At 35.7% G+C, this 13,752-nt stretch overlaps 3 protein-coding genes across 6 annotated transcripts in view; 1 reads left to right on the top strand and 2 right to left on the bottom strand.

Annotated features, from left to right (window-relative positions):
• Nucleotides 1-13,752, bottom strand: part of LOC143186915 (uncharacterized) — a 56,566-nt gene that overhangs the window by 31,112 nt on the left and 11,702 nt on the right. The gene's annotated exons all lie outside the window — the stretch shown is intronic.
• LOC143186917 (uncharacterized) lies at nt 2,758-9,398 on the top strand. Of its 3 annotated transcripts, none has more exons than XM_076390784.1 (14): nt 2,758-2,969; nt 3,636-3,830; nt 3,903-4,280; nt 4,413-4,626; nt 4,704-4,861; nt 4,954-5,210; nt 5,317-5,502; nt 6,892-7,055; nt 7,152-7,223; nt 7,294-7,465; nt 7,521-7,652; nt 7,747-8,033; nt 8,185-8,277; nt 8,371-9,398. In XM_076390784.1, the coding sequence occupies exons 2-14, from the start codon at nt 3,640-3,642 to the stop codon at nt 8,482-8,484; spliced, it is 2,418 nt and encodes an 805-aa protein (XP_076246899.1). In that variant the 5' UTR covers nt 2,758-2,969; nt 3,636-3,639; the 3' UTR covers nt 8,485-9,398. The 3 variants fall into 3 exon arrangements, with proteins under 3 accessions (XP_076246899.1, XP_076246898.1, XP_076246900.1); XM_076390783.1 differs by having other exon boundaries at nt 7,273-7,465; XM_076390785.1 differs by lacking the exons at nt 2,758-2,969; nt 3,636-3,830 and having other exon boundaries at nt 3,951-4,147; nt 4,264-4,280; nt 7,273-7,465.
• On the bottom strand, nt 9,772-11,791 carry LOC143186894 (uncharacterized; the record flags this gene model as incomplete). Its single annotated transcript, XM_076390737.1, has 1 exon — nt 9,772-11,791. A coding segment is annotated over one exon (642 nt), but the record flags the coding sequence as incomplete, so codon positions are not given.

Below are 13,752 nucleotides of genomic sequence, written 5' to 3'. Positions count from 1 at the left end.
CTGGCACTGTAATTAATACTGAGCTTTCCTGGTAGCCTTGATTTATGCGGACGTTACTCAATGGTAACTCATAAAATGCAACTATTGTGTTCTCCTCTTTGCAATAAGGAAGCACTTTGTTTCATGTTCTACCGTATAGATATGTGTCTATGTACTAGCACCTGATCGTTGTACGAAAATTCTTCACATTGCCGTCGATACATACGCAAGATCTATCTACCTGCTTTTTTCGCCTACATTATACTTCTGCAATGTGTACGTACTTTCAAACGAAAAAACAACATATTAAAAATCGTGAAATGTTCATTGGGAAACTTGAAATTATGGTTACATCTTTCGATGAAGCATTATTTCAATGAGAAAACATCCAGCGCAACAAGGTGTTGCGCGGGATAAACGTTAGTGACCCCGTTTCGTCCCTCCTTTTGTAATTGCTGTTCCAATTTTACGACAACTAGTACACGCGAGTGCCTTTTCGCATTTGCCCGCTATGCCTGTGAGTAAATACTTGCCGTTCTTTTGCTTGTTTCTGCACAAGCAGGAACCAAGTGGCCCGGAAACGGAGTAGTTGACGCTGGCAGCATTTTCTCAAAGCATGGAAACCGACCTCCGCACCGCGAACTTGCCTCTTGTCTTCTCCGTCTTCTAAAAGCCACTTGCATTCATTAATATTGCCGCGACGCGCCGAACAAATTACATCGGTGCAATATAAATAAAATTAGTAATTTCCCAACCTTGCCGCGCCGCATATTGAAAAAAGAAAGTTTCTTCGTTGCGTAGAAAAAAGTCAAACAACGTAAACGAAATGTTCTCGAACGAATGTCTCAACTCGCAGAAGAAAAAACCTTTGAACGTAGAATGGTCGGAAACGCTCTGTGACCTTCCCAGGGAGAGGTCTAATTAAAGTAAAGAAAGAAAACAGCTATTCCGCGACTCCGAAAAGTACATCTTCCCTCTCGACAAATTAATAGCAAGCCAAGTAAATGTGCACTGCATACACGTAACATATGCCTGCACTCTAGGTATCTGTACGACACAGACGATCTCGACGTTATTCGGAATAGTCAGCAAGAACAAAAGTACATATTGCGAAATCTATCGTTCCTTCTTTTCACACTACATTATTCTCTATTTTACAATTTTATTATTTCTAAACTTTTCAACGTTAAAACTTCAGTTTAGACCAACTGCCACGATGACACAGTTTCTTGCACACGAAATCTTCTTAAGTAGCATCACATTTTCGTAAACACGTTTACCCGATTCGAGGGAAACGTATGTAGATAAGGTTCGCGAGATAAACGCGATGACGGAAGATTCCTGCTGTTCCCCTATCTTGTAAATGCCACGTTTTCTTCGTGCAGGTACAGCAACGATAAACGGACGCCAATGCCTCTCACTGTCTCCCGTGATATATACATGTACCTATATATTCGTTCTTTGATACTCTCATACCAGTTCTCTATGCGTACCGACATGTGTACGTTCGAAAAATCAATTTCAATCAAAGCGCAACTTATTAGATTGCTCCGTGTAACTCAAAATCACAGCACGCAGTATGCAATTACTTAGATAAGTAGTGTCAGTTATTATTTAAATCAGTATTTCCTTCTGCACCGTCAACTCGCATCTGATATGTACATATACCTACTATGCATTTATATTAATCATTCACAATTAATGTGTAGCTTTCAATTTTCGACAATTGTAAATGTTACAGATAATACGCCTGGGGATAATTACAGTTGCAGTCTAGACCTATGTATGTATGTATATATATTTGATCAAGGGAAAAGAGGCATAGAAGAATGCTAAATAAGTATAAACCTTGTATCCAGTTTTCTTTTTAAAATTAACACTGCCTTCTTCTTAATACAACAAAAATTCACAATTTATAAGAACCAAACTCAACAAAAGTATAACGTTCCTCGTGCAACCATGTTCAACAACAACATTGTTAGGTTACCGTTGTAAAGTCGATTGAAATATTTATTTATTAACATGAAATGGAACTACTATGACCATCTGGCGGTAGTGCGAATCAATTAAATCGCTGTTCTACCATCGACAAAGTATACGATCACAGACGAGTATACACAGGATAAACCGGACATGCAATGGACTTTCGTGTCTCACGTTCTGAAATACCGACTTCTCGAAGAATTACTGATTTTTGAGCGCCCTCTGCGATTTTCGAATGGTGCATATAAGAAATGCATTGTGTTCGTTGTATTAATTATGTAGTGCATACATATGTATGCACATACATTTGATGTGTGTGTACATGTATGCATACATGCTATTGTGAGTAATAAGTAACAAAGTATACACATAATTGTATTGACATCAATAAAAGTGTTACATATATTTGCTAAGTATTTCAGGATATATACGTGTATACCGAAATCTAAGAAATGGAGCAGAAATAAATTTACATCGTGTCACAGGTTTTTTCTTTTTTCTACTAACAATGTCCAACGCGTATTCCGAATAAAAAATGTCGAAACTTTCAATCATTTTTTAATAACAAAAAAACTAATTTCAAGTTATGAACGGCGTTTCTGTTTACAATCGATACAAATTTCTTCTTCATTACATCATTTCTATGTATGTGTGTGTGTAGTAGTTACCTAAACGTATGTACTTAGCAAGATTTGTCGATCAGAATAGTGTAAGAGCAACATAAGATGAATCATCGTAGGATGCGCGCGCATGAAAATTCTATCGGATACGATCGCTCGCAGTCTCAGTTGGTCTAACTAACTGTTTCTATGCTTTGCGTCACTTTCAGTCACTTTGCATGTTCTGTACGTTCAATAATTTGTAACTGTTCGTAGCTGAACGCGTAATTGTTGACAAACGATTTAGAATCAATCTCATACAGTTTACGTTCTAGAGGGAACATTTATATATCTCTCTGAATGTACGACACGTCGAATCATTCAAAAAAAATATCAGATTCCTTTTCGGTGAGTTCTCTATAAATAGCATTTTTGAGAAAGCTTGTGAGGTTTGTGACGAAACTAATGTGAATGTGATGTTACTTTGTAAATTCAGCGCTTGCAGTTATCGCATACATTAATCTTGACGATTATTTGTTTATTTCAAACTGGGTTAGAAAATATTCGAGAAACGTGTTGAGTGAATGTATGCATGTGTATATTCGAAATTATTCGACAAATTGTACATCTCTATACATTCAGTGTGCAACGTTAGAAGACAAATTAAATAGAGCTGTTCGTCAAGTACATACATACGTATGTATATTTTTCAAAGTAGAGTCGGAAGAAGTAAGCGTGTGAAATGTTTTCTATGGTGTAGGTACATACATATGTATGTACATATAGTATATTATTGCGCGGCACGTTAAACCTTGATTAGTCGCATTGTGGGAGGTTTCTTTAAAAAAAAAATCGAATCAGTGAGTAGAAAAAGGACAGAAAGAAACTGATGCTTGAAATAAGAGCCAACAGGGAAGGACTTCATATGGATATCTTTCAACTGGGAGAGATTATTTTTAGATTGCATTAGGCACACGATAGGATATAGTAGTCTGTCAGATTCTACAGATATTCTTTCAACATCACTTTCCATAGTTTCTTTTAGGATAGTGAATATATTTTTTATTCTAATAGGATAATGGACAATGAACGACATTATGAATTACGAAGTGGAAGCAGATCACGTTCTCATACTCCTTTGGTCCATAGTCATGCCTCGATAGAACCAGACATTACTGAACATCATTATGATCTACGAAATAGAAGTCGGGAGAGATCTCATACTCCTGGAGAGAATATAAACATTAAAAGGTCCAGTTCCAGATCTTTGTAAGTATGAAACTTATAGGTTACCTCAAAAAATGCATGTTAATTGGAAGTAGAATTTTAACGTTGTTTCAGGCCTGGTGGTAGCAGTAAGGTTCATGATCAAAATATGGAAACAATATTGGAAAAGAATGAAGAGGGTACTCCTATAAGAAATTTATTAGAGCAACGACACAAAAAGTCTCAAGATCTTCCTACAGCGTTGAAAAAAGTAGAACGTCGATCTGAGCGACAAAAAGTTAAGAGAGGAATATTTGCGAATGGTCAGAAGCAGAATTCAGAAGACCAAACTGGTCAGAATAGTCAGAGAAATTGTACAGGTACGATTGTACAAGAGAAATTACACAGAGTGCTTACTAGCGATTACTCTTCTGAGGAAGGTGAAAGAGAGGATGAACTTAATAAACCAAGTTCTGCTCATGAAATTTACAAACAGGCTGGTGATTGGTGGAAGTATGTACTAATGATATAACTTTCATATATTTATGCGCTACAATTTTACTACATACTTTTGTATTTGTCAGCATTTCTATGTAATATGTTCAATTTAATGAATTTTCATTCATTATTTGGTAAACTTTGCAGTGTGTTTCCAAAAACAGATTACACTTATTCTGAAAAGTCACAGTGCCGTTATGAAATAGCACCAGGAGTATTAGCAATGCCTAACATGTCGCGACGCTCTATACATTCGGATACAGAAACGTCTAATCAATTGTGGAACACATCGGAAAGAGGCAGTATGTATAAGACAGCAAATATGGAAGAAGAAAATGAGGAAAATGCAGAGAATTGTAAAGTAAGTGATCATCATATTTTTGATTATCGAATCATTTGACTTTCAAAATTATTCCTATTACCTTTTCGTTGACATAGTCGTTAGAAGAACAACATAAGTCGCTGCCAGAATTACATGGTACAAATTTAAATGCAAAGTCTAAAATTCAGTACACGATGAGACATGTAGAACAATATTCGTGTCACAGAGATGTAATTTATACAGTGCCTAAAACTGCGATGAACCCACGGTCAAGGTTCGTAGACTCACGAAAAATAAATATTATTCAGGGTGAAGAGAATAAATGGCTGTGTGTCTACAAAAGTCTCTTATCCTTCTTTGCTTCAGGCACGTACGTTCCAGCGCATCATTAAAATCTATCAATACTCGAAAATATAATCCCGTCTCTTCTATTGATTCTGATACAGAATTGGACGATGTTGTATCGATATCGAATAAATCGAGTGAACAGAGAAAAATGACGCAACTGTTTGCAAATTTTACAACGATAGTTGCTGTATGGTTCAACAAACTACTTGAATTTTTGAAACTCAAGACAGTTAGAAGAAGAGAGTACCGCGCCTCTAATGAATACGATAGATATGGTATTGTTAGATCATCGATCGTTATAAAAGCTACAAATCTTTCGATGTGATAAAAAGCCGAATGAAAATTTGATCGACGCCAATACTAATTTGTTGTCGATTACAGAATCTAAGTGGTATAAAATCTGGCAAAACGTTGACCGGTGCTTGCACTATATTTACCTCTTTATGGTCAATGTGTTTCTTTTTGATTCGTGGCTGCTGAGTCGAGCTTCTACTATTAGAAATTGGATACCGCGGAAGAGTTCTAAAGTGTTTTGGATCGCTCTATTGCCGTTACTCATATTTACTGGTAAATTTTTATAATTGTCAAGTTATTATTTTAAGAAACTCTGATAACGGAATCCATTTCTTTTTCATGTTTCGTATTTTCTTTTTATATGTTTTTGCTGTGGCATCTTCGGGGAGACCGACAAAACCTATCCTGGCGTGTGTTTTTCTTTTTGTTTCAGGTACTTACATCGTGAAAAAACAGTCTGTTATTCATCTGGATTCACAGCACAATATTCCCTATATCACTGACACCAGTTATCGCGTCTTTAGCAATATGATCAATTTAATGTCTTTTAGAAACGACTTAGTTATCGAATACATTAAAAAACTTGAAAATTTATCAGTACATCTTCTACCGAGTATGAACGTGTCTTTACCCGAGATGCCTAGCATTGATTGGAATTTAATCTAGTGATTAGTCACAATAAACTTTTTCTTTCTGGGTGTTTTTTAAACTATCTTTGCTTTACTGATGTTATATTTGCATATTTTATAGCAGCATTTATATTGCTATTATTATTATTATTTATAGCGTTATTGTTGTTGTTGTTGTTATCATCATCATCATCATCATCATCATCATCATCATCATCATCATCATCATCATCATCATCATCATCATCATCATTATTTTTATTATTATTTTTACTACTACCATTATTATTATTATTATTATTATTATTATTATTATTATTATTATTATGTACATCGCTACGACGATACGTAACATTATATTTTACGTTATGTACGTAAAATCTGCTCCTCAAATTTGTTGTCTTATTTTTTTGTTTCACTGTCGTGTCATCAGTACTTATTATATAGCATATGAACCAATCACGATCTATAGGTTACGCATGTACATTTACTGATATGGAGCTGTAAATGTCCAATAAGTTAGAGACAGGTGCTGTCATAAACACATATTTGATGAACGTTTCATGTTATTATTACACGAATTGTCTCTGATTTTGAATATCAAACAGCAGTAACCGTACAATAGCGAGAGACAATGTTGAATAGTTACCGTTAGTGACTCTTAATGCTATGGTATCTGTAAAAGCACGTTCATACATTGAACGCGTTTGTAGAAACACTTTGAATAGTACAGAATTTGATAATATAAATTTGATAATGTTTATATCATGCGTGTAAAAGAAAAGTTTATTGCAATTGACGAAGCCTAGCGAATGGATAAATTAAAAGATGGGAGAAGGATAGAGGAAGTAGGATCGCTTGATTGGTGATGTAAAATTGGATTCGTGCTTCACGGGGAATATGGACATGGTCGATTATCACGATGTCATCGGAATGGTGAGTCCCTTCGTCTATCCTTCTCTCGGTAGTTGTATCGTATTAAAGAAAGAAAAACCTCTAAAAGTATGACGAATGTTGAACATTTCTATTTCAGGTTGCTGGTGTTTATCGTACCTTTCAACCAAAGTAACAATACGACACTTTTGGGAAACAGAATTATTTACGGAAGATTCCGTAAAATCGGGCGACTTGAAGTTAATAACTGAAAAATTAAGTAGCAGTATCAAGAGCATAAAGGATCAAGCAAATGAACAAAGTGTAAGAGTTTACATGGACTTTAGAAATAAGATTAAAGCTTTACCTTTACATTTGATCAATGAATTTCATAATAATTAACACGTTGAATGTGCGCAGAATCGACTTTTAAATATTAGCAAAACACTTGAACAACTAAAGGAAAATGATTTCATTTGGTCGGAATACAACGTAAGTCCATTCAGAGTGATCGCCAGAATTTTAATTCTCATTTTAATAGGTACATGATTCCTCTTTGCAGAATAAGATGCTAACGTTGAAGAAAAAATTGGAAGAGCATAGCTCAGTTAATGCGTACGGTCTTGAAATGGAAAGTATTAAATTGCAATTGAAGACATTAAAAGAGCTTTATTTGGAGATGAAATCGTGTTGCGACAGCCATGCGAAACCTATAACCAGTGAAGATTTAAGTGGTAAGTTGGTACAACGGAGGTAATGAATACGAATTTCAAAGAAATTCTTTTACAGTTCGAGAAAAAATATCAACGAGCAATGGCAATATTATAACAGATGATCGGGTACGGGAAATAGTGAAAGAGGCTTTAAAAGTGTACGATGCCGATAAAACGGGACGCGTTGATTATGCTTTAGAATCAGCCGGTAAGATCGAATCATTCAAGGACGATCCTCCTGTTCAGGATGAATGAAAAATCGATCGGTAGAGCTATTACTAACCTCCCTTAATTACTTGTAGGCGGTCAAATTATTAGTACGCGTTGTACGCAGAGATACGATATAAAAACAAGGGCATTCAAACTGCTTGCCTTTACACTTTATCACGAAAACAATAATCCACGTACGGTAATACAAGGAAATGCGATACAGCCGGGTGCATGTTGGGCATTTCAAGGATTTCCGGGATATCTGTTAATTAAGCTACGTAGTCCCATTTACGTAACAGGATTTACGGTCGAACATGCACCAAAATCGATTCTACCAAATGGAGAAATGACAAGTGCTCCAAGAAAGTTCAACGTTTGGGTAAGTGTATTGACTTTTTTATAAAGTGGATATGCCACTCTACCTATGCATATATATTATTTCGATATGTACTTATTAATTGATAGTTAATTTTATATGAATTTTCCTTGTGTTTCTTCTTTATTACGATTCACTTACTTGGTTCGTATAGGGTTTCATCGATGAAAATGATCCTGCACCTGTTTTGTTTGGTGACTATGAATTCATAGCTTCGGATGACAGTTTACAATATTTCCTCGTTCAAGTAAGTGTCCATTTTTCACTGGCAGCATAAAAATGATAACTATTCGTTGAGATTCTTGCAAGAGTGGTATGAAAAAGTTGTTTTTATACGCAGAACACAACGATCGAGACATCCTACGAATATGTTGAGTTACGGGTACATAGCAACCATGGACAACTTGACTATACCTGTTTATACAGATTTCGCGTTCATGGCAGACCAGTCTAATTTATTCTAGATCGAATGTACAAAGAATACTTTTTCTATCGTTGCTACCCATAGTTTGTAGTAAGAAGAATGGATTTGCAAGTAAAGCTCACCGACGCAAACTAATCGATCGAGTAAGAGGAGACAAAGGGGGCCCTTGCATATCGATATGTGCCTTGAATCACGATTAACATTAGTTAATAAGAGTAACGATTAACGGTTATAATCACGACTATACACGCATCGAATATACTTGTACGTATTTCGAAGAACGATACACCTCGCGAGGCGTAAACGATGAATGGAAAGTTACCATTATCAATTTTGGATAATATTCAAATGTAATTCTAATTATTCAGAGCATCCATAAATGAAAGTTTAATTATTTAACTATGCTTTTCCGTTTCCAATTTGACGAAAATGACCGCGCACATCTTTTACTAATCTTAACTGCATCTTCAGGCACAAAAGTAACAATCGATATCCATAATAACGATACATAGTAGTCGTCATAAGAGATTTTCCCACTACTAATGTTTAAGTTGGATGTTTGGAATTCACAATTTTAAATTCAAGCAAGGACTCGATGTTCCAAATATTACCCAAAGTTAAGCGTCGTTCAAGCGTTAAAGTTAACGCAACAGTACAAATTGTAAGGAAAGATAAGGTCTGTCTATAGTATAAGGTGAACTTCTTAGTGTTTCTATGATCACTTTCTAATTACAGTACCGCGTATTTGTGGGAGTTTTGCGTATTGAGTTTGTAGTACATGCGATCTACGCTGTCTACTACATGTTGTATACATACATACACTTGTATAAGTTTGTTCACATCGCAAGTAATGCGTAGCACAACGTATCAAATGTTGAAGTACGTCGTTTTGCAACTTGTAAGCGAATTTACTAATTATCATTAAATTACGTATACGGAAAAAATGTCTTGTTTTATCCTATTTGTCCTCATTTCGTAACGCATCTCTTTACGGTACACTACACAATAGTTGTGTTCCGTAATATTTTCTAATTTGCGAATAAATTGCCTGGGTATGTTTTGAGAAATAAAATGGTCTTACTTATCGAGATCGAATGATAATTTGAGGGATCGTATACCATGTATGTCTAAAATAATGAGCGTTGAATCTTGTGATCGAGAGAACGTTCTAGAGATTAGGTACATAAGTACTACATACATTTAGACATGATAGACAAAAATGTTATAACAGGATGCTTTTCGAAACTTTCGAATTGATCGGTTTTCGTGAAAATTGAAAATCAGTTATCTTCTCGTTAAGTTGTGTAAAACGAATAGTCAACGTTTAAATTTTTGTATTATTTTGATTCGTGCCTGCACAGGTAGATAATATATACGTATGTAATCTCATAATTGTAACCATGTTCTCCGCCATCTGGAAATCATTTCGACTAATCGTAAATGTAGCCTGTAACGTTGACCCGATAAAGTATTACATCGTTCATTTGACAAAGTGACATAGACGTCGTCGATCTTTGAATCACCTGTTTATTCACGCGAAACAAGAAAAGTGAAATATTTGTATTAATAATCATACGCATACACATACGTATGCATGCATACACATCGCTTAGGTATACCACGAAGTAGGTATACGCATGTACGTACGTTCATACATAACACAGCGCTCGTGCGGTTCTCGTGCACACGTATACATAGTGTTTTCTTGTGTATCTGCGCGCGCCTATATTCATATATTTATATATTTCATATTTATATAATGTATACAATATATATCATATATTACATACGTTATAATGTAATATACATTATATATATAAAATTGTACAAGAATCGAATTGAATAGAATACGCTTTCTTAGCCGTCTCTGTTTTCGTTTCTTCCCGCACATTTTGACGATATTACTTACATTTAGAGTCGTTAACATGAAATAATATTAGAGATAAAAGAAGGAACAAAACGAAAATACAGCTAAAAGAAAAAGTTGTTTTCCCAATTTGCTCAATCTTTCCATCTCTGTCTTCTCTGGTGATAGTTTTCCACGGAATTCATCGTACTTGCTTACGATCCCAGCGGGGAAACCAAAATGCAAGAGAAACGAAACGAATACTTTTTTCGGCATAGCTTTTGGAACGATGACGAAGTCGGAATGGATTGAATACTGATTTTGGAATGATTGGTAATTCCCTGAAGTGGGAATGCGTCGATTAGTTAAATAACATTCGGCAACGCCCAGGGAATCTCAGTAGTTAATAGATAGGTACTCATTGGTTAATGATTCCTACTGCTCGTCAATAAAAATCGGAGATCATCCATTAAAGAGTAAAGTCGTACGCACGCGAAAACGAGGAATTTCGGTCACATTTTTTTTACTCGATAAATATTTGGAAGAACATTGATAAACGTATAAGTTTTATGACCGCATTAACCATCGCCTTCCTCAACATTTAAGAACGTGAACAAATAAATAAATACTATGCATGTACTACGTACAAATAACTCCGTTCACTATATAGGTCATTTCAAAATGATATTTCATGCAATGATAGTTTGCCTTATGTTTCAAATTTTGTCCAAGTGAACTAAAAGTTGTTGTAGCGATATCGTAGCAATTATAAGCCCAGGCGTACAATTTCCTTGGTCTAAACGCAGATTACAGACCCAGAATTTTACATATCGATTGTTTTCTTATTCATCAGATAGGAAAAGAAGGATAGTTCAGTTTGTAAACGACCGTTAGACTGATAAAGCTGTCGGTCACAGACTGTCGGTCGTGTGCGTCTAGGCTAACAACAATCGGTATACTATAAACTAACAATATAATAATAATAATAATAGTAATAATAGTTATCGTAATAGTTGTGATAGCGACAATAATAGTACTAGTAGTAGCAGTAGTAGTGGTAGTAGCAGTAGTAGTAGTGGTAGTAGTGGTAGTAGTAGTGGTAGTAGTGGTAGTAATAGTGGTAGTAGTAGTGGTAGTAGTAGTAGTAGCAGTGGTAGTAGTAGTAGTAGCAGTAGTAGTAGTAGTAGCAGCAGTAATAGCAGCAGCAGTAGCAGCAGCAGTAACAGTAGCAGTAGCAGTAGCAGTAGCAGTAGCAGTAGCAGTAGCGGTAGCGGTAGCGGTAGCGGTAGCGGTAGCGGTAGCGGTAGCGGTTGCGGTAACGGTAGCAGTAGCAGTAGCAGTAGCAGTAGCAGCAGCGTAGCAGCAGCAGTAGTAGTTGTAATAGTAGTGGTAGTAGTAGTAATAGTGGTAGTAGTATAATAGTACAGGTAGTAGTAATAAATATAATATTAACAGATGTGAATAAACTACGCATTTCAGTGATCGTCGTAGTCATTCTTACCGGCGTTACAGTAAATGAGTAGTGCACAGCAGAAATAAAGATAGTCTTAGTTGCAGCAGTAACAATGAAACCAATAGGAACAATGATATCTGTAAAAGAGTACCGATGGTTGCTACGGCCTTGGTAAAAGGATTTTACAATAATAAAGGGAGCTACAGCAGTTAGCAATTTCAACTATTTAAAAAAAGGAGGAAAAAAGAAAAGATCAGTATCCACGACAAGAAAACATACAAGGTTTGCAGAATTATTATTTCAATTACCAATACTCGTGAAAACGTTCAGTCTCAAAAAAATGCTTCACTAGTAAGCACTACTCTGTTACTAACTAAACTGTTGCGGCAATCTGATTATTGTAAATATCGTATCTAAAACCATTCGATTAACTGTTCGAAACAGATTTCTGATTTGAAATTTAGCAAAAATTAGTGCAAACATATTGTTCTCCTACGTAGACCATTAATTATGTATCGCATATGCAGCATAAGTAACGTATACGATTAGATTATCAATTTTTACTATAGATTTGTATCGATACAAAAGAGAATAAAAAATAATATGTACTCGTCGCAATAACGAACGACGATACTCAACATAAATAATTAGTTAATTAATTAATTAATCAATTGGATAAAAATACGGCGCAGTACGCGAGCGCAAATATTTTGTCGACTAGATTCGTATGGGTTTATCGTACATATGATTTGCTCATACCGCTTCATTTTCATATTTCGCAATGTACATATGTATGTACATATATGTAGAATATGCTTAGTACCTTCTCTACCCAAGTAAGTAGAGGCGAAACGACGAGGGCGATCATGAGAGCGGTGGTATATGTATCTCGTCGTTGGTATTCCTTTCTTATTAGAGTCTTTGAAACAATTTAAAATTTACCAGCAAGAACAGCAAAAACAGCAAAAACAATAGAAACAGCTTAAATAACAGAAATGCGTAACTGGGATGAAAATCTTCCTTCCTCACTGTCAACCTTTCGACATGTGTAGGCAATTTCATCTGAAACGTGATTGGTATATTGCGAGCTGTTTCTTCCTTGCTGAACAGTGCGCGGCTGGCATCGTAAGCAGTTGTTCGTTTCGTTGGATTGTTGGCATTGCCTTTGCCGTTGCGTTTTGCTCATTTCGAAAAAGAAAAGGGGAGGTATGATTGCTGTGTGCATGAATCCTGAATTATGTAGGAGGTCCGATAACCTTCCGGGCATTGTCAAGGAAATAGCGTAAACGAATCTTAGATTTCTAATACACACATGTACATCGTTTACAATCGTTACGATTCGTTTCCGTTTCCTAAAATCGCTGACACTTCTTCTTCCTGCTTCTTTTTTGTCGATTTCATTCGAACCGTACATCGTACATGTCGTAAGCGAAACTTCCACGATAGAGGCAAGCGTACATATGTCCCCCTTACCCCTTATTTTTTGCGACCTAGGTACTCGACCATCTCCTGGAACTTTTCCTTCTCGTCTTCGAGCAGCAACGCTTGAATACAGCTTGTAAAGTATTGCGTGCCAAAGCAGTCTTGCCTAAGAAAGAAATACACATAATACTTCATTTATTCAATTCACATCTCATTTTAGCGTTATTCTAAGCGAAGATATAGTCGCATGTCAATGAACAGAGGTCACTCTCTCCGTTACCAGAAGCGAACAAATCCATTAAGAAAATAGTAGTGGTTAGTATTTAGACGGAATGGAAGAATATGCGAATTCTTTTCGAGTTGTAGATCTAGAAAAAGAAATTCTATTGTGAAAAAATCGAAAACGGCCAAAAACCAAAAGTTTTGCCTTTGTCTCCAGTAGAAACCTGCAAAAACATTTTGTCGTTTCAAAAATATATTTTATTACTTCAGTTGTGGTAGTATTTCCGGTGATAATTCCTCACTGTGGATCTCTGAAAAATGGTGGTTGATTAACAACCTAAAAATCCAACGGGTC

The sequence above is a fragment of the Calliopsis andreniformis genome, unplaced genomic scaffold, assembly GCF_051401765.1.
Source record: "Calliopsis andreniformis isolate RMS-2024a unplaced genomic scaffold, iyCalAndr_principal scaffold0022, whole genome shotgun sequence".
In the NCBI taxonomy this organism is placed as follows: domain Eukaryota; kingdom Metazoa; phylum Arthropoda; class Insecta; order Hymenoptera; family Andrenidae; genus Calliopsis; species Calliopsis andreniformis.
Note: the sequence above shows the minus strand (reverse complement) of the source record. Positions and strands in the feature narration are given on the sequence as shown.